This window comes from Camelus dromedarius, chromosome 16, assembly GCF_036321535.1.
Source record: "Camelus dromedarius isolate mCamDro1 chromosome 16, mCamDro1.pat, whole genome shotgun sequence".
Classification (NCBI taxonomy): domain Eukaryota; kingdom Metazoa; phylum Chordata; class Mammalia; order Artiodactyla; family Camelidae; genus Camelus; species Camelus dromedarius.
The window spans coordinates 30,352,497-30,374,510 of record NC_087451.1 but is presented as its reverse complement, the minus strand read 5'-3'; the positions used below and the strand labels follow the sequence as shown (position 1 = coordinate 30,374,510).

The window sequence follows — 22,014 nt, the reverse complement described above, 5'->3', positions numbered from 1 at the left end:
TTTGATGGTTATTGATAGACGTGACATGTCTATCATGTGATTAGAAACTTTCGTTGAGCTGACATACAGCGGATGGTTGGAGGGGGAAACCATGGCTGTTGTGGTTGTTGGTGCAAGGTGATGCTAGCTCGGACAAGCACTATGGCAGGGTGGAACTGAAAGGGTGTTCAGAAGGATCAGCGGGAAAAAACAGCTCAGAGTGATTGGTGTGGGCTGTTGGAAGGAAAGAGTTCTGAGAGGTCAGCTGTACGGGGCTTGCTGCTCTTCCTGGGATGTCCTAGAGAGGCTTTAAATTAAGTAAGTAGAGAAGCTAATGTTAAAATATGTGATTAAATACATACTGTGCATCCTTTTACAATGCTGTTTTGGGAAAGAGGACACATAAGATAGTAGTTTTAGGAGAGTTTGTTGTTTGAGGTTCTGGGATAGAGATTTGACTCACAGCATGAATCCTGGTACGTAAAGGGCCATGTAATGACAGGGTTCTGCTGCTAATTATGGTGAGTACTCTCAACGGCAGCGAACTTCCTGAGTGCCATCCCCATAAAGAAATCTTAACTCAGAATTATGTAGCAGTCTCAGATACATTGTAAACTTCATGGATATGGAACACTGACAGAAAAGAGAGAAAACAAATCTTCAGTATTTTCAGAAAATGTAAGATCAGATTATAACAAATAGTATACTCGTTTTCATGGTGGCTGTGTTGATGTTACTAGCACTTTTTAGAGGTTAGATAAATATGATAGATTCCTTAAACTAAGTGATAATAGATTCCTTTTTAACAAAGAAAAAAATTGAAACACCAAAATAAACTTTTTTCTTTTTTTACCTCCCTAGAGTGGGGTGGGGAAGCTTTAAAACAGACAAAAATTTTATTTACCACCGTCAAGTGATGAATAAGAACATTAGCCCCTGCTGTACCCTTGCACGTACTATGGTTTTGTATTTAATTGATGAGCACTATTTCTTCGCCCATTTCATTTTAGACTGAACCGCCTTAGTGCTTTGCAGAAAAACCATCAGCATCATCATTTCCCTATTAGACTCTGAGTTCCTTGATAGCAGGGATAATAACATGTTTGTCTTCGTAATACCTACAGCATTTTGGAGATGCTCAGGTAAAATTTTTCAGTTTGATTTTGAGTCATCTGCTTCTGCAGAGATGTTGCTTACACACATGGTAGGAAGGGGGCGGGGAGAGATGGATGGTGACTACTTTCCCCCTGTGTTGTACTCTTCTTAGGATCATGACCCACCATATTTCCAACTAGTCAGATGGGATGCACCTGAAGGTGTGAGGACAGTCTTGGGGATGAGTCATCCTGACAGTCCCCAGTGGGATGCCCTGCGCCATGTCATCTGCCTGTGGGAATGGGCAGTTCCCTTTCCCTGAGGCCTCTGGGCACTGCCAGTGAGTGCCCCCAACCAAATTGTAAAGAAATAATACGTGATATTTCTTATGGAATTCGAATTTTAGGTCTAGTTCCTGGTTTGTCTTTCAAAGATCAGGCGACTATCTTCAGATACTAGCCATTGGAAAAATTTAGTGTTACATAACTAACAGGATAGTTCTGGCCAGTCCACAGTGTCTGGTTAGCATATACTAAGCTTGTTATTCTAGTCTCCTCTAGGGGGGACTCTGGAAATCAGATTGAATTTTAAAAGGATGTTGTCGAAATTCTTTTTCTTGAGACCAATTTTATGTTAACTCAATTTAAGTACTCCTTTAGCACAATTGTTAGATGTGGTTATTTAATTAGCTTACATGCATGCCTGTTTAACCTTTGATGGCAGAATTTTGATTATATAGATCCACGGCTTAAGAAAGTGGGTTTTTCTCTTTAACTTGTGAGCGTCCAGCTGATCTCAAAGTAGCAGACATTGATTTCAGAATTCAGCCTTTAAGATTACTCAGAAGTCTTTTTGCCTTTTATTTATCTTTCCCATGACCTTTTCTCCCTTTTTTCATGTGCTCTTTTCATGTTTTTAATATTTTTTACATTTTCCCTCCTGAAACTTTGCACTTCAGAGATGGGAGGAAAGGCCTATTCTATTTTGAGGCTCTGACCATGCAATTCACAACTGGAGAAGGGATTCCAAAGGGCCTAATAGCTGTAGTTTTTTGAGTGCTTGGTGTGTGCCAAATACAAGGCACTTGATGTATTACCTCATTTATTCTCATCAGTAGATGAGGACGTGGAGGCACCTCGGGGAAGTCAGGTCTGCAGGACTGCCGTGGCCGTGCGTCTGACTGCTCTGCTGCTCCACCTCACTGCTGGACAGAGTGGTTTTTTATTATCTTTAAAGATCTAAGAGATCTTTGGGGCCCCAAATTTGATCTGTGGCATTTGGCCTATTTTAATAAAATTTTTTAATCATATGGTATATAAATAACCTGTGTTCAGTGGGTTCATAGCCCCAAATAGTATCATTTTGGGCTCTAAAAATATATTGAGAGAAACCAACTTTGATGTGTTTATAAGAAATGTTAGTTCTACTTGAAAACCCTGATGATAAATTCTCTTTTCTCCCTGATTTCCAACTCTGGCATCTAGAATGCAGCTGAGGAGGGGCGTGTCTATGAGACAAACAGAGGTCTCATGAAATCTCGTGGATTACTTTTTTTTTTCTGTCACAGCAGCAGGTTTTTCTTAAAGCATTTTTTGAAAATAAACATTACTGAAATTTTTAAGCCTATTTAAAGGGATTCTACTTTTGATCCAAATTGTAAAAAGTGGGAAGATGCTTCTATGCAAATCGGTGTCACCTTGGAACTAGAGTGCTGTAGTTATTAGTGGGTAGTTGGAAGGAAGCTGCCTGTGACTTATGTGAGCAGTGCATGATAACTGTCTGTCTTCATCTAATTGAGCTGCTCCCTGCTACTTCCTGTTCAGTCTCAGATCTCAGTAGGAAAGCAGCTTCTCACTTGACCCATTTTTCTTCTGTGTTGTATCTTTCTTCCGGTTCTTCATGACAGAAAGTTTGAAGGAGTGGAGTGTTGTAAACCCGAACTGACTTATAAGGTGAAGACATTCAGACCTTGGAATAAGCATATTATCTTTTGTTTTCATTATTTCGCTCTCTGGTTGGAGGATAACAATTTTGCTTCTTTGATGTCACAGTTTTCAGAGGAGATAGATATTAAATGACTGAGAATGGTGGAGAGGCATAGGGCAAAGAAAAAATAGGTACGTGGGGTAAGGGTCTTGTTTCAGTAACATGGACAATTTAAGGATGTCATAATTTTAGTAAACATATATGCTGTAAGCCTGGCATTAATAGATCCATGTTATAAAATGTCTATTCATCTGGAGACCTGGGTCTCTTAATATCATTATCTTGTCATCATTAACGCTGCCATTAGTCACAGGTAGAACACGTTACCATGTGATAACATTTGTGTCACACTCATGGCTTATAGAGAGCTTGAATTAGCTTCTGTCCTTGACAGATGAGATTCTCAATATCCTAACATACCTAACTGAACACCAGTCTCATTCATGAAACCAACTCTAACTTCACTTGTGTGAACTTTCTCTTTTCTGTCTACACTCACACCTTTAGTGACCTCATCCAGTGCTATGACTTTATATACCACACCTACTCTAAAGACGCCTAAGTTTTGTTTCACCCACCTGGACTGCTTCGCAGACTCAGTATTTGCATATCCAGTTGCCTCCTCCACATCTCCGATGACTGTTAAGTGAACATTTCCAGCCCAGAGGGCCAGGACCTAACTCCTGTTTTTGCTCCCACATCCACTGTGCCCCTCCCTGTCTTACTTAGGGGTGCTTACATCCTGCTGGTTGTCCAGTCAAAAACTGGAGTCCTTCTTGGCTCCCCTCTTTCTCTCCATGTACAATCCATAAGAAATTAAACAAGAGGTTTCTAAGTAACCCATGGGTCAAAGAAGAGATCACAAGGGGAAGTCAAAAAGTATTTTGAATTGAATTAAAAAAAAAAACCACAACATATCAAAATTAATGTGATTCAGCTAAGCAGTACTAAGAGGGAAATTTATAGCTTTAAGTGTCTATACTATAAAAGGAGAAAGATCTCAAATCAATATTTTAATGAAATCCACTAATTCATTCCTATGAATCTGGAATGTGAAGAACAGACTAAACCCATAGTAAGCAATAAGAAAGAAAGAAAGATTAGAGTGGAAGTCAATGAAATAGAAAACGGAAAACAGTAGAAAAGATCAACAAAACCAAAAGCTGCTAATTGAAAATATCAGTAAAATTGACAAACCCATAGCTAGATTGACCAAGAAAAACAGAAGATACAAAGTAGCAAAATCAAGAAGGAAAGAGGGGACTTGAGTACTGATCCCACAGAAGTTAAACAGATACTCTTAATAACTTTGTGCCAACAAATTAGACATCTTAGATGAAATGGACAAAATTCTAGAAATAGACAAATTGCCAAAACTGACTTCAGGAAGAATGAAAAACTTGAATGGACTTAAAACAAGTAAAGAAATTGAATGGGTAATTAACAGTCTTGCCACAAAGAAGAGCCTAGGTCATCTTGGCTTCACTGGTAAACTTTGTCAGACATACAAAAAACTAATACCAAGCCTTCAGAAACATTTCCACAAAATAAAGGATGAGGAAACACTCCTCAGCTGATTCTGAGGCCAGTATTGCCGTGCCAAAGCCAGAGATACCACAAGAAAATAAAACTACAGCCCAATGTCTCTCATCAGTGTAAACACAAAAACTTCAGTCAGAAGCCAAGTCCCGCAACATATAAAGAGAATTATGACCAAGTGGGGTTTATCCTGCAAGTTTGGATTAACATCCTAGAGTCACTTGATGTCATTCACCATGTTGATAGAATCAAGGACAAAACCACATGATCATCACTATAGATGCAGAAAAAACATTTGACAGAATTCAGTATCTATTCGTGATAAAAACTCTCAGCAGATTAGGTATAAAAGAGAAGTTCATCACCTTGATAAAGGGTGTATAGGAAAAACATGCAAAACACAAGAAGTTAACATATTTGAGGTTGAGCAACTGAATGCCTTCTCCCTAAAATCGGGAACAAGACAAGAACGTCCATTCTCTTTGTTTCTATTCAGCATTGTACTGAAGATTCTAGCCTGTGCAATCAGGTTTTTTAAAAAAAAAGGAAAGGAAGAAGTTAAACTGTCCTTATCCACAGATGGCATGATTCTGTATTTAGAAAACCCTAAGGAATTCACACACACACACACACACACACACACACACACACACACACACACACACACACAGATGCTACTAGAACTAGTAAACAAGTTCAGCAAGAAATACATGAAAGTCTCTTGTATTTCTATATACTAGCAATAAACAATTTCACTATAGCATAAAAAAATTAAATACTTAAGAATAAATTTAATGAAGTAAAAGACTTGTACTCTGAAAACTGCAAAACATGACTGAGAAAAATTAAAGAAGATACAAATAATTGGAGAGACGTTCTGTGTTCATGGATGTGAAGACACAACATATAGACACAATATAGCAGTTCTTCCTAAATTGATCTATAAATTCAGTGCAATTCACATCAAAATCTCAGGCTCTTTTTTGGGAGGGGGCAGAGGTTGATAAGCTGATTCTAAAATTTATATGGAAATGCAAAAGACTGAAAGTAGCCAAAACCATTTTGACAAATAAAGTTAAAGGAAGGACTTAAAATTTCCAACTTAGGAATATACTCTGCAGCTAAAGCAATTAAAACAGTGTGGTACTGGCACATGAGCAGGCATATAGACAAATGGAGCAGAAATGAGTGTTCAAAACCTTTGTTTACGGCGAACTGATTTTTGACAAAGGTGCCAAGACAGTTCAGTGGGGCAAAGGACAGTCTTCTCAATAAGTGTTCTAGGGCAGTTGGATATCTGTATGCAAAAAAAAAAAAAAAAAAATGATTTAGATCCTTACCTCATACCATACACAAACTGAACCTAAAACGGACCATAGACTTAAATGCAAGAACTGAAACTATACCACTTTTAGAAAAAATACAGGAGAAAATCCTCATGACTTTTGGTTAGACAAAGACTTCATAAATAAACCACCAAAAACATCAAAAAAAAAAAAAGTTGATAAATTGGATACCATCAAAATTCAAAACTGTGCTTCAAAAGACATTAAGAACATGAAAAGACAGTCCACAGACTGGAATAAACTATTGCAAACCCTGTAGCTGACAAAGAACTTGTATTCAGAATATATAAAGAATAAGTCTTCATAACTCAATAAGACAAAGTACCCAAGTGAAAAAGGACAGAGGGTATTAATAGACATTTCACAAAAAAAGATATAAAAGTGGCTAATAAGCACATAAGATGCTCAATATCACTAAGCATTCAGGAAATGAACATTAAAACCACAAGATACCACTTCATATCCACTAGAATGGCTACAGTCAAAAGGCAGTAACAAGGATGTGGAGAAACGGGGAACCTCACCCATCGCTGGTGGAAATTGCTTGGTGCAGCTGCTTTGGAAGACAATTAGGCAATTTCCTAAAAAGCTGAACATAAATTTACCATATGACCCACCAGTTCCTTTCCTGCTTATCTACCTATACAGATACCATTACACGAAAACATGAACATGAAGGTTATTTATAATAGGAGTAAGTGAAAACAAATGACCATCGACGGACAAATGGGTAAATGAAATGTGGATATCCATACAATGGAATATTATTCAGCAATAAAAAGAATGAAGTTGTGGTACGTGCTACAGTGTGGATGAATCTCAGAAACATCACACTAACTGAAAGCAGTCAGATGTAATTTATGTGATATTTCCAGAAAGAACAAATCCTAGGATCCAGAAGTGTACTGGTGGTCGTCTAGGGCTAAGGGTGAGAATGGGGATTGGCTGTAAATTGGCATGAAAGATTTTTGTGGGGGTGGGGGGGTGGTAATAAAATGGTTTGAAATTTGGATTATGGTTAATGGCTGTACAACTCTAAATTTACTATGAACCTTTTTTTAAAGAGGGAAGAAAAGCTATTTTTATATCTTAAGGCTTTGATGTATGTTAAAATATATATACTTATCAGACATTTTCATCTTATTTTTTATTAAAAATATGAAGATTGTTCTTTGTGTGTTTTGTTTTTGCTTAGTTTTATTTTGGGATTATATTGCCACTGCTATTTCATTTTCTTTAAGGTGACAATAGATTAGCAACAAAAATATTATTGACTAGCATTATATTGTGTGTACCTGCTGCATTTCCAAGAATGAGTCTTAACTAATTTAAACTATTTAAAATTCACAGATTATGAGGTTTATAGAGGAGAAAACTGAGGTCCAAAGAGGTGGTGTGACTTGCATAAGATCAGACAGCCCTGGGTTCAAACCTAAGTCTTGCCAGAAAAACTAGCTTTATGTCTTTTGGCATAGGTAAATGAGCAAAGGAAAAGACAATTTATAAAACAGATTACTAAGTAGACATTTAAAAAATTTATCTTGCCAGTAATCAAAGAAAAGCAAATTAAAGGAACCAGAATTTGTTTTTTCATATCCAGTTGGCAAAGTTTAAGTATAATCCTAAGGAGAATGAGAAAAGAAATTCTTCCACTCCTGTGCTGCTAGGGAAAATGCGGCAGTGAAGATGGGTGCAAACACCTGCAGGCAGTGAAAATGCTAGTACTGTCCAAAGGTTCAAATGCCTTCATTACCCCGGCGAGGTTATTCTGGGGGGCATCTTTATTAAGGTTTTTTCCCCACATTTACTAAACTGCACACATTTAAAGTATACCATTCAGTAAGGTTTTATATATGTACACACCTGTGAAACCATCCCCACAATCAAGGCAATGAGCACATTTGTTGAGGTTAAGTTTTGAAGTTCGTTGGTGGGAGTGGTGGGACGGTGCACTGGAGGGGGATGAGAAACAAAATTTTAAAAACCAAGTGACCACTGGAAAATGGCCTCCCTTAGAGGAAATGGGGATGCCTCCCTTACAATCTTGCCCATAAGAGGGGAGGATATAGCTAAAGTGGAAGAGCGCACGCTTAACATGCACAAGGTCCTGGGTTCAACCCCTAGCACCTCCTCTAAAAATGAATAAATAAATCTAATTACCACCCCCCTCCAAAAACTTTTTTTGCCTAAAAAGATAGCTACACATAGCAGTGTTTAAAATATACTTGTTTTTGTAGGAAGATAATTAGCTCTTGAATATTATTTAATCAAACCTTTCCTTTTGGGGCTAAAAATCTGTTCTTTCAGAAGTATAGAAAGCACTGCAGTTAGGAGATTCTGGGGCTTCATACACAAAGTTTCAGCAGCAGAAGTGGGAGCCAACACGGTGCCACGTAAGACATTTGAAGAAAAACCACCACCATCCACTCTCATCCTTACTTTATGAAACAACAGACATTCCCATGCAGAGAAGTAGAAAGGATACCATCTTAGAGGAGAGTCCTACAAGTCAAGTGAATGTAACTTTGTGAAAAATGTGCCTCATCCTTATTTCTCTCGTTTTGTGGAGTTACCTTGATTGTGAGGGTGGTTTCACAGGTGTATACATGTATCAAAATTTATTGAACAGTATACTTCAGATACGTGCAGTTCCTTCTCATAAACTGATAACCAGCATTTGAGGACCACTGATACAAGCATGGTCCTGGGAATTTCAATTCTGGGTTAAATTTCTAGGAATGCCACTTACGAGCTAGGTGACTTTGGGCTTATTTTTTTAATTTCTCTGAGCTTTTGCCCATCTGGAAGAAGTGGATAATTATGCCTCTACAGGGTTACTGTGCAGACTCAGTGAGATAGTGCATAAACTTGACACATTGTGGGTACACGTTATCTTCCCTACATTCAGCCCTGCAGAGTCTATTCCTCACTGCCACACATGTGCACTGTTGTTACCTATCTGTGTGTGTGTTACTGTAATTTCAAAGGAGTGATTCAAGTGTGGAGAGTGGTATTGTTTTAACCCTATTATAGACATGACCATAGTAATCACTTTGGTATGATTTGTAAGGTGTGTGTGGGGGGTTGTTTTATCCTGAAAAGATCCACAAATGGCCTATAAAATTATTGCTTGAGCAACGGATGTAGGTTAGAGATTGAATTTGTATTCTTTGTAGACTGTTAGGATTTGTTCTTGTGATGATCATATTGTCCGTTTAATTTACTGTATTTCACATAGAGGTGCCCCAGTCAGCATTCCAGAAATGCTTATAAATTGGTCTCCTGTGACATTCAGTTATCATAATGTGGTAAAGCTTTATTTGTAAGGTCAGATACCTAAGAAATATGAAGTCACTCAGTGACTTATAAAACTTGGTTTCCCCCTTTATTTTAGAGGTATGTTAAAGAGAGAACAGAATGCTTAACATGTTGCTACTCGGCATACAAGTTGTATGAATTATTATATGACAGGTGTTTCCAGTTGGTATCTGTATTATGATACTTAGACTTTCTACCTTTTATAATGATTATGCATGTATATATTTTTTCTTTCTTGTATTATAAACTCCTTGAAGGCAGGATTTTTCTTTTCGTCTTTTATAAAACATAGCTTATTGACTTATTCATAGTAGGTCTCAGTAAATTTTGCTTATTGATTGAATAACTGAATCTTCATATGTGTTAGATTGTCAGCTTCTGCTAGTACCAACTCCCTCTCCAAAGAGGATGAGGAAAGTAGAGTGAACAGTAATATCCCCTTTTCAGTTCCACTAGTATCTTTCTTAAATCTCCAGTAATCTTAAAGCTTTGGGTAATGAAAAGCAACTTCCCTGACTCAAAAGTAGTATGTATTTATGACCTGGTACAAAACAAAAAGATAACCTTTTAGGTCAAAAGGAAACATTTATTGAGCCTTACCCTTGTGCTGGGTCAGGATCTTAACTTTTTAAGTCATCACAGAACCCTTTGAGAATCCAGAAAACCTAAATAGAACAAGGAAGAAATTTCAATTATAGAAGAATTCCTCTTCAAAAAGTTTCTTCTTTTCTGATATTGCTAATGAAAATAAATTCTTTCATACTTTTTAATATTTACTGTGTAAATTGTCTCAGAATTTTAAAAAGAGGGAAAGCTATCTAATTTGTTTTGTGAAGTTAGCGTAATTATACCAGAAACGTGAAAATGATAGCAACAAAACTGTCTTTAGACTTCTGTTAATGTAAATATAATCTGAGAATCTTAAATAATTTACCAAAAAGTGTAATTCATCAGTGTTACTATTATTTCTTTAAATCTCTCTATAGAGAATTGGAGATATGCAGCAGCATGAGATTATCTTAATTGCTACCTAGAAATTCATTGAGTAAAATCCAGTATCCTTTGAGACTTCTGCTTCTTGCTAAGGCAGACTAGCTGTATTAGACCACCCTGCTCCCAAGAACTAAAAAAGCTAAGTAGAACATTAAAAGCAACTATTTGAAGGCATTGGAGGCTACCAGGGCATTCAGGACTTCGAGGGGCCAAGATTTCCCCCCAAAGAAGGGAGATCTGAAAAGGCAGAGTAAACATTTGCTGCCATATGACCCCTGAGAGGCCATTGCCAAGTCAAAAGCCAAGACTGAAAAGCTGAACAGAAAACTGAGGCTGAGAAGCTAAGTAGAGTGTTCCGTTCTGGGGGTAGGGGGGACATGAAAGGGATGTCAGGGATGACAGAGAAGGAAGGACCCTGGTAACCATCCCAGGCTTTTGGTTGGACCTCCCTGGCCCTACTCAACGGAGTTTTACCCTAGGACCAATGATGAACATAAGCATCTTCCTGAAATCCACCCTTGCAAAACTGAAACTTAATTTTGAATTGGCTAAAATGGATTAAAGTGATTCACCTCTGCTCCAAAGTACCTGTCAGGAGCAGAAGTAAATGCTCTCTACAGGAAGAAGATCATATCATCTGGTCTCAGATATCTTCACGATTTTTCCATGCAGTAACTAACATTCAGTCGAAAACTAGGCATGTAAAAAGACTGACAGTCAAGGGGAAAGGCAGGCAACAAGGACACCCACGGAAGATCTAGCTTTTGGGATTATCAGACTTGGACTTTAAGATAACATTGATTAACATGCTCAAAAAGTCTGATGACAAATGGAGTTTCAGGAGAAACCTGGAAACTGTGGGAAAATATCGGAATTGAAAAGTACAGTAACAGAAGGGTTTCATAGCAGATTAACTGCAGCTGAAAAGAGCATTTGTGACCTGGAAGACGGATTAGAAGAAAATATCCACGCTAAAGCACGGACACAAAAGGATAAAAAAAGGAAAAGAAAAATCACATAAGAGACAAATGGGACACTACTCAAAGTCTAAAATACTTATATTTGGTGTCTTGAAAGGAAAAAGAATAGGTCAGAAGTAATATTTAAAGAAATAATGGCTGAGAATCTTCCAAAACTGATGAAAGTTATCAGGCCATAGATTTTGGAGTCACTGTGGACCTAACCAATGTTTTTTTTTGTTTGTTTGTTTTAAAGAAAGGAGGGAAGAGATGGAGGGAGGAAGGAAGAAAGAAGGAAACGGAGGAAAGGAAAAATTGCTAAAAAACCAAAGGCAGTCTTAAAATTAGCCATACGAGGCAAAAGATGCATTACCTTCAAAGGAGTAATTAATGATTGACTTTGCAGAAGAAATGGAAACAGGAAGACAATGGAATGATGTCTTCAAAGTGTTGCAAGAAAATAACTGCCAACCTGGAAATTTATATCAAGCAAAAATGAAGTAGAATATAGACCTTTCAGATAGACAAATAACGTGTGAGAATGCATCACCAGAAGATCCACACTGAAGGAACTATAAAGAGAGTTCTTCAGGTAGATGGAAAATTACCCCAGATTGAAGCATAGAGATTCAGGAAAGAATCAAGAGCATTGGAAAAGGTAAATGGTGAATAAGTATAAAGTAATATAACTGTATAAAACAGTAGAAATAGTAAATGACAGCAGTATCGCAAAAAGCAGGAAGAAGGTAAATATGATTTAAATATTCTAAGATCCTTGTAATTTATATTTAAAAAGACTAACGAGTCTGGGGTGTATGATGTAATGTGTAAGGCAGCCCTTCTCGACCATGTGTAGTGAGAAAATCACACCCTAATGCCCAAAGACAGCGACTGATAAACTTCAGCCCATGGGCCAAATCCAGCCTGTAGCCTGTTTTGGTAAATAATGTTTTATTGGAACAGCCATGCCCATTAGTTTACGTATTGTCTGTAGTGGCTTTCATGATACAGTGCCAGGGCTGAGTAGTTGCAACAGACACAGTATGGTCCATGAAGCTCAAAATAATTTACTTTCTTGCTCTTAATAGAAAAAGTTTGCCAACTTATGTGCTAAAGCATCCTTTGTATGTAATGAATCAACCTCTTTGCATCTAGCATGACACTAGCTATGTATCATCTTTGGAGGAATTGAAAAATTAGTCACTCACATTATTTTCTGTAAGACACAGTTCTCTCATGGAACTTCAGTTGGAAAAAGCTACTCTGGGATAACCACTAAAAGGATAGAAAGAGAATTTATAGCTGTCAAGCTAATAGAGAAGGAGAGGGGAAATGGAATAATAAAAAACACTGGTCCAAAAGGAGGCAAGAAGTGCGGGGGAGGGGGAGTACAAAATGAGTAGTAAAATGGTCAATTTAAGTGATATTAGACAAAGTAGACTCCAAGGTAAGATACATCCCTAAAAATGAAAAAAGAAGTATCATGATGAAAAATGAGTTAATCCATCAAGAAATTTGTATGCACATAGTAACATAACTTCAAAATACAAAAAGCAAAAATCAACAGAATCAAAAGAAGAAAAAGATAAATTTATTATTGTTGTTTCTTCTGTTAGACACAAATTAGGAAGAGCAAGACATTTGTTTAATGTGGTATCAATTCTCAGACCAATCATACTTAACTGTGAAAAGCTAAAAGCTGTCACTCACTATGATTATACCAAATGACCCCTTTGAAGAATTTCTGCTTTTCATCCTAGCAACTTTGAACTCTGCTGGGGTTTGGAGTTCTTACTTTCCAAGTGGGGAATGCTTCTACAAGACTTCGCAAAACAGTTTCATTGAGTTGGACTATGAGGCTGCCACTCATTTGGGGGCTCTTTATGTTACTGAACCCAAGGGGTTAGTTTACTGACTACAGTACTTAATCCTGATTACTAGGGGGAAACAGGGATGGTGCTGCACACGGGGGGCAAGGAAGACTGTGTCTGTAACTGGGGATTCTCTGGAGTGTCTCTTAGTAAGTGCTTCTATATTAATACACTATTAAATTATTGTATATTAAAGGGTAATGGAAAACTGCAGACCCAGCAAAAGCCTGGTCTTTTGAGGAGTCAGATCCTTCAGGAATGAAAGTTTGGGTCATCCTATCATTTTGAGAGCCCTAATGAGCTGAGGTTCTCATTGAGGACAAATGAAACATGAAATGGAAAGTGGAAAAAGAAAGTCATGGACCCCATTCATGACCATGTGACCAGGCGCAGAAGTGAGAATTGTAGTGAAAGCACATTGTTTGCTTTGCTTTGTTGTATCTGTGTGTGAAACTTTTGCTTTTTTCTCTTACTTTTTACACAAATGGTTGGGAATTAATCTGACAGTTTAGTCTGCAGAGAACGGAATATTCAGTGGGACTGGATTGACTTGAAGGAGAATGAATGTGCCAGGGCTGGGTACAGTGGCTGCTGGGACTATGGCCCTTCATCTGGGGGGAAGGTGAGAATGTCCTCACTTACAGGAAGACAGCTGCCTGCTGTTAGGCAGAAGCATGGTTGTTTTTATGCTTTATGCCAGTTCAAATGTGCGTAGAGGGTGTATTTGGGAGCCAAGCAGCCAAAGGGATGTTATTCATTTGTCTCTCATCTCTGAATCTGTGTAAAGCCCAATCTGTCCATCCCCAGCCTTGTGATGCTGGAGCAGGGCACCGTAAACATTTCCCTTTGGCCACGTTAGTCTTTGTCAATAGACGGCACTGGAGAGACAACACGAGGAGGAGAGGGACGGAGGGGGCTTCCCTTCCTGGTTCCATTGTGCTTTTGGCGGGGTGCAACAGTCAGCAGATTGGCATCTGGGGGTCCTGGTGGTTCTCATCTCAGTGGCACTCAAGGAGCAGCTTTGGCCTACCCATGCCCTTAGGGAAGATGATTCACCACTCAGGAGGCCTGGGTCCTCTGTGGGGCCTCTTTGCTGCTGAACAGCTGTGTGTCCTCTGGCAGCTGCCCCTCTCCGGTCCATGTGAAGGGATCTTCTTCCAAAGTCTTAGCCTCTTCCTTATTTATACACCCCCAACCTAGAGGTGGAAAGTTTCTGCTTCCTACATTTGCTTCGTTTGGACCCCTTCAAGACCACTTTACCCCTCTTAAAAGTTAATCAACTTTTACTAGTTAACAGATCTTTCTATTAAATCTACCCTATTCAAATTACTGGTGTGGTTTCTGACTCCAGCTATTTCCTGACTGGTAAGACTAACATTGGTATTTAATTTTTTTCTTATGTTGACTTCTAAGTTCTTGCCAGTTAAATAAGACAGGTATGTTAGTTTTCTATTGCTGCATCATGAATTACCACCACCTTTGCTGTTTAAAAGAACAGCCAGTGTTAGTTGACAGTGTGCAGGCCAGAAGTCTGGCCTGGCGTGACTAGGGTCTCTGCTCTGGGTCTTGCAGGGCTGAACTCAAGGTGATGACCAAGCTGAGTTCTCCTGTGGAGGCTCTGGGCAAAGACCTGCTTCCGGGCTTATTCTTATTGTTGGCAGAATTCACCTCCTTGTGGCTATAGGACTGAGGACCTTGTCTCCTTGTTGGCTATCAGTATGGTTGCTCTTAAGGCCACCATGTTCCTAACTGTGTACCCTCCACCTTCAGGCCAGCAGCTGTGTGTTATAGCCATCTCATACTTTGAACTTGTGACTTCTTTGTCTCTGACCTCTAAACCTGGGTTCAAAGGGTTCCTGTGATTATGTTGGGCTCACTTGGATAGAAATAAAAAGGTGAAAAGAAGGTTGTTGTTTACAGATTGTATACCCTTTAAAAACCCAAGATGCTCTACTGAAAAGTTATTTGATGTAGCACAGATAAATCAATAATTGACTAGATACCTACCATCAGTAACCATTTAGGTAATACATAGAATATTTGATCCTATACATAAGGACAATAAAATATCATAAAATACCTATAAATGAGATTAACATGTATAGGAAATAAATATAAAGAAAATGACGGAAATTGATACAACATTATAAACTGACTGTAACTCAATAAAAAATTTAAAAAAATGTTTTGAAAAGAAAATGATGGTTTCACTGAAATAGGAAAGGCATTGAGGGATTTTCTCTAATCTTACAGAGCTTTCAGTTCAGTTAATTTGTACGTTTAAAGCAATTCTAATTTTTAAAAAATAAATCTTTTTCTTCTGGAACATGGTAAAATGGTTGTAAATTTCATCTGGAAGGATAAAAGCATAGTTAAAACAACTTTTTAAAAAATAATGAGGGAAACTAGTGGTAGCAGATAACCCAAAATTTTATGAAACTAGGATAATTAAAATAGTGTGATCCTGGCAGAAGCACACAATTACTCATGGCACAGAATGGTCTTCGGGCCCATCTGTTATACGTGACTTTGATATATGAAGAGTCAGAGTCACAAACGAGTTGGGAAGGGAAGGGTCATTCAGTCCTGGGCACCGAACGATGCCCAGGCAAGGAACTCTGTGAGCTACTGGATTTAAAAGAAAGCAAGGTAAATCCTAGTGTCTACCGTGAATATCTTAAATAAAGCATCATCTGTATAAAACATTTAAGAAATCTAGAAAATAAACCCAGCAAATTTGGGGAATGTTTCTATACTGAAAATAAAATCTTGTGAAAGCTTTTTGTGGGATTTTATGGGAATTCAAAACTTCTGAATATCAAAAATAATTTAAAGGCAAAATGTGAGAAATGTTTCTAGCAACATAATAAAAGGTTAATCCAGTTAACATATATAATCTCTTATAAATTGATAAAGAAAAAAAGCACATTAAGAACCCAAGGGATAGACCAGAAGATATAAATGGAAACAAAATTCATGCAGGTTAACAAATATGGGGAAGTATGCCCATTAATAATCAAAGAATTGTAAATTAAGGCCAGTGAGATACTTTGTATCTGATTAGCAGAGATTAAAAATTGTAATTCTAAGTGCTTGTGAAGGTATTTTGAAACAAGCACTTGTACTCAGCTAGTAAAAAATACAGATTATTAAAATGCCTTTGGATGACAGTGTGGTTATAAGTATTGAAACTCTTAATTATACCCCTGTGTTTAGTAAGTCTGCTTCCTGAAATCCCTCTTAAGACAATAATCACAAAAATAGAGCATCTTAGAATAATCACAAAAATGGAGCAGACTACACAAAAGAGGATTAGTGGTGAAAGTCGTGTAAAAGGGAAACACCTAAATAAATAACAGGAATTGTTAAGAAAATTATGGTCTGTCTGCACAATGAAAGTAGTATGTTGTCATTAAAAATTGTATTTGTGAAGCTCATTTAGTGTGAGAATACCTTGTTATAAATGAAAAGAGCAGAATATAAAATTTTATATAAAAAATTATTTCAACCATATCTTTTTTTTAAGTTTAGAAAATTCCCTGAACTGAACTGAGCGTTATTGAGAGCATAAATTGAAACTGTGGTCAACTGTCCACCAGTGGTGCTGTGCTAATTAGCAATATTTGCCAGCTCTTTGTTCTTCATTGCATCTTCTTCCCAACATCAGAATTTCTTCTCAGCATCTGCCTGTCTGTGAATCTGTTCTCACAGGAGATCACTTCTGTACTTTGATTCCCTGGTTAAAAACACACAGCTCCCCACTTGCTTTTCTTTTCTGTCTGAGAATATTTAGAACCCAAAAGGGTTTGGTTATAATTGGCATCTTTTCCATTAGGGCTACCTTTTTTCCCTGTAAAAACTTTCCCAGTACGATTTGAAACTACAGAACTGTTTTTTCAGTGTTGGATGTCATTTGTTGGGTGCTGTTTAAATCTCTTTTATGGTACATGTGCCTGCAAACTTTTACAAACAGTTAATGGGGAAAATAATGTTAATTTTCAAGGAAACACTTTGTGCTTTTACCTGAGAGGTGCAGGGATGTATAGATTTCATTTCGAGTCATTGTGTGTTTCCTGCAGTTTTCTAAAATGTAACCTCTGGTGGCGGCAGGGACCGAAACAGAGTCTGGCACATAGTACATACACTCTCAGTAAGTACAGTGGATCCTTGCACCATGTGAGGGTTAGGGGCGCCCATCCTCCGCACAGCCGAAATCCACGAGTAACTTCACAACCAGCCCTTCATCTGGGTGGTTCCATATGCTCAGAATGGATTGTGTAGTACTGTAGTAGTTGTTGAAAAAATCCACGTGTAAGTAGACCTGCTCAGTTCCAGCCTTTGTTGTTGAAGGGTCAGCTGTGTATATCGAATGAAAAAGAGCGATTGCTACTTCATGGAAATGTCTACAACTAGAATTTTTCATGTGGAGACCTCAGTGCATCTCCATTTCTTGAAATTTGTGCCATTTAGTACAGTGTGTGCTTTGTTGCCTCAAAGCAGCGTTTCTCGACAGGGTAGGTACCAACCCCTTTGGGGGTCACTTGGAAAGATGGAGATGTGTTCAGGCTGTCACGTGATTGGAGTTGGGCACGATGACATTCAGTGAGTAGGAGCCAGGGATTCTAGGTGTTCTGTAGTGTGTGGACCAGTCCCACACAGTGAAGACTGGCACTGTGGTACTGCACCCTTTGTTACTTCTGGATAGCCCTCTGGATATTTAGGTAGGTGAAAACCTTGTTTATTTTCACGTAGACCCTATTTTACGTGTGTATACAGTTTTTTGTGCTGTTGTGATATACACTGAATTTCCCAGGAAAGCAGCTCTCTTGTAAGTTGAGGGAAGATTGTACTTTGGAGCTTTCTCAGTACTCATCATTTTGGAAATCTCATCAGTGATGTCAGTGCCATTCATGGAATTTGAGTGGCAGTGCCAGCTTTATTTTCTTCATAGCATTTGTCACAACGTGAAATTGCCTTCTTTACTTTCTTGTGTTTTTTGTTTACTCACTAAACTTAGCTCCTTAATAATAGGGAGCTTGTGTGCCTTGTTCACTGGATATCCGTATGCCTAATACAGAGTCTAGCATATTGTGGCCAGTTATTAGTAAATAATCGATGCGTAAGTGGTGGGTCGGTGTTTTAATGTGTCTCATCCTCCTGAGCCTGACCGTTGCATGCTGATGGTCCTTGAGTCTTTGTCCCAGGCCCTCTTTTCTGTTTACATTAACTCCTTCCCTACCTGATCTCAGCTCTGGCCGTGGCTTTGACTAATCTCTGCATTGACATCTCCCTAGATTTTTTTCCAGCCCAAGTCTTTCCTCTGAATCCAGAATTATATCTCTAGCTGCCAGCTCCCTTCCCAGTTTAACGCTCAAGCATCTCAGACTCAGGATGTCCTTCTCCAGTGTTTGTCTTGAACGATGCTGTCCCACACTCAGGGTGAGAACCCTGGGGTTGTTCTCAGTGCCTCCGTCTCCCTTATGCCCACATCCCGTTAATCACACGTTCTGTTCATTTCATCTCCTAAGTAATTTTCAAACCCTGCTTTCTATCCCCAGATCCTCTGAGGCTCCCCAAATGTAAATTACCAAGTCTCAACTCTTAGACTGACAGCAGAGCCTACTCACTGGTTTCCACCTGCCCAGTCTTATCCTCTTATATTCCATTGTCCACTTAGTAGCTGGAATGATCCCGTATAAACACAAATATGATTGTTATTCTCTTGCTTAAAATTCTTCAGTAGCTTCTCGTTGCTCTGAGGTTGAGACCAGAACTTTTAACCCACATCTCTCCCACTGACTTGTAACCACTTCTTCCTGCGCCGAAGCTGTCGGCCCACTAGTCACCTTGCTGTTCTCAAATGTGCCACGTTTCTTCCCACTGCAGCGTTTCTGTCCGTGTGGCTAGTTATCCTTCAGAACTGAGCTCACCCCCTCTGGAGACCTACCGTGCTCTCCTGAGGGGCAGCATGCCCCCATCACGTTCTCTCACAGCAGCCGGTACTTCTTAGCAAATTTTAATCGATGCGTTATGAAAGTAGCTGTCTGTCTTTCCCTAAGAATTGAGGGGTTTTTTTTCTAATTCATGAAGCATACGCATGGCCTCAATATGTTTACTTTTATTACTATCATAAAGAATGACATAATAGCAACTATAATAATTTGCTTTCTACAATTTAATTGGTTTTTGTCCAATATTTTCATAGGGTAGATGAGTTTCATTTGTCACTTCAGGGACAGCCTGTGTCACTTGTTCTAAGAAGCACACTTTTCCCACTTCTAACATCTCTGAACTGGACGTGCATCTTACAGACAATGGTGTGTCACGGTGGAACTGGCAGCAATTTTCCTTAGTGGTGCATAAAATGTTGGTGATCTTATAGTTGAAGGCATCTTAAATTAGATAAAATTTGGCATTTTGTAACAAATTCATTCTGGAAGATGTGCTGGGAACCTTGTGGGGCTCAGTCACGCTGTGGAAGCATTACTAGGGTTTTTCTAGTCACAGCAGGTAATGGGTGACATCTTGATCCCTTAAAGAAGTTTCTGCCTATTTTGCTCATATTCTATAGAGGTGAATTTTGGGGACTCGATTTATGATTGTTTGGTCAAGAAATACACAAACTCACAGATATGTGTGTATGTATATCTGTTTTGTTTTGGGAAAACTACCTACTATTTATCTTCCTTTAGAGGTGGGGAAGCCATCCGTCAGTTTCAGAAACTTAATTTTCCCTGGGGAATGCGTTCTCTCCTTCCTTTTGGAAGGCGTTTTAGATGAGCACACCTAGACCTCCCCCAGCCTTCCTTGTATCTACATTGGGCATGTGAATAAGTTCTGGCTAACTGGACATGAGCAGAACTCGTGTATGAACTTCCAGGGCATGAACCAAAAAGGAAATGATTTGCTCTGCAGCTTCTCTTCTCCCTCTTCTAGTGACTGAAACGAGCTGGGTCCCTAGATGCCTCTTGGAGCAAAGCTGCCTGGCCAGCCTCTGCAGTTGGAGGAGAAATGTCTCAAGGACATTGCACTTCGGAGTCTCTCAGTTATAGCAGCTTCGCCAGTAGTGGAGCTGATGTATCATCTAAGAGACTGTCTTGATTAGACTCTTCAGTTTCCAAAAAGTGGGGTCAGCCTAACCATCAGCTTGTCTTAAGTCTGAAGCACACGGCTCTCGCTCCCGGACTACGTACAGCAAAGCGTATGTGCTTTTTAGGGGTATGTTGTGCATGGGGGACGAGCGCGTGCTCAGGATTGAATCACTTAACTGCGGCACGTCGGGCTCCTCACCAAGACGGCTGAGCTTCAGAGCCTTCTCCTGTAAGACGTAGGTGATGTCCCTTTCAACGAGGTTTTGAGGAGTCAAGGATGTCGTCTGTTGAGAAGGCCTTCCTAGCCCTGTGTTTAGTAAATGACAGCTATTGTTCTCATTAGTTTTTCCGAAGACTAAAAAACCTCACACTGTCTGCTCTCCTCGTGTTTTTCATTCGGACTTGGTATCTATGGAGGAGTGTTTGATTTTTCTAGGTTTTATCTTTGGATTCAGTGAAACTATCAGAAACTTTCATATTTGGACCATGTTGCCTTGACTCCCTAGAGAACTGCTGAGTTTTTGACATTACCTGAGTCTCCCCACTATGCTTTTAGCTGTGAGGAGGTTGCAGGAGCTGGTTTAATAAAGCCAGCCCTTGTGCATGCTTTGGGGCGTGAAGGACGCTCGCTGTCCGGGGCCTGGCTGTGTGTCACCTGGGGGAGGTCTCCCGTGGAAAACTTATTTTTGGACCTGAGTTCTAGGGAACCTTTTTCTTCCTTTGTAGAATGGGTTTGTGTTCTCATGGTTAAGGATGGAGTGAGGAATTGAATCGTAAACAGTAACATAGTTTAGGAAGCTGCTAATTGCTTCACTAGAGGGCAGACTGTAGGTTGGCTCTGAGTGTGTGTTTTAACCCATTACTGGATGTGGTCGCATTAAAGTCCTTTAAGGAGGTGAACTCCTTTTTTTAAAAAATCAGAAAGCCAGAATGATGGCGACTAGCAGTGAGTCGACTTTGTGAGAGTAATAGAAAACATTTGCTGTTTTAAATTGGTATATGAACATAGTATTGCACACACAGTTCATACAAGTTTACATACTTTGGGGATTAGAGTTGTTGATTTAAGACAGTAATTCCCAGGCTTGTAGTTTAAGATACAGAACCAACAGGCTGTGACTAGTAAATACTTTTTAATGTTCACTATCTTTTAGGAACCTGTAATTTAAAAAAATATGACAACGAATACATGTATATATGTGTATGACTGAACTATCACGCTATACTCTGGAAATGGACACAACAGTGTAAACTGACTACAATTTTTTTTAAGTGAGGAAAAAAAAAGAATTGCTAACTCTAACGGGGGATTGGAGTAATGAGGGATTTGCTAGTCAGAAGTAAAGAAAACTTTATATTTAAAGCTTTAAATTTTGTAGGAATAGCAGGTATAAAGAGTAGCCACGGCCCCCAGGGCTGAGCTGGGGCACCCCCTGAGAGCCCCACTGGCTGAGGTCCAGACGGCTGGAGAGGGTGCAGCTGTGGTCCAAGGTATGGCAGAAAAGTCACCAAGCAGGGGACTGGGGCGGAGGCACTGCTGGGAAGGTCCTCTGCCAGGGGAAGGGGAGGGGCTGCAGGAGGCGCCTGAGCGGAACGCTTTTCCTGCTGTGTCTCTCTAGCACCCTCTGTTGAAAAAGCTTCCCATGGTGCCAGCTGGCAAAGGCAGATATTAAAGGTCCCAGTTTTCAGAGTGGGCAAAAAGCCGAGTGTGGAGCTCAGAGGCCATAAATCCATAGCACAGTGCCCCACGTCCACATTCCTTAGCAGCTGGGAGTAGACACTTTTGGGTAAAGTGTGCTTATTATCTGTTACACAGTGCCTACTTTAAAATTTTCTA

At 39.2% G+C, this 22,014-nt stretch overlaps 1 protein-coding gene across 5 annotated transcripts in view; it reads left to right on the top strand.

Moving 5' to 3' along the window:
- TNRC6C (trinucleotide repeat containing adaptor 6C) overlaps positions 1–22,014 on the top strand; it is a 113,887-nt gene that overhangs the window by 6,974 nt on the left and 84,899 nt on the right. For 2 of the 5 annotated variants that reach the window (XM_064495465.1, XM_064495463.1), the window contains exon 1: positions 10,225–11,873. The exons of 1 other annotated variant lie outside the window; for it this stretch is intronic. In XM_064495465.1, coding sequence (XP_064351535.1) covers positions 11,812–11,873 — 62 coding nt within the window. In that variant the 5' untranslated portion in view covers positions 10,225–11,811. Of the gene's footprint in view, positions 1–10,224; positions 11,874–22,014 lie in introns of those variants that run through there. 2 more of the 5 variants (XM_064495467.1, XM_031469189.2) reach the window with 1 other exon arrangement.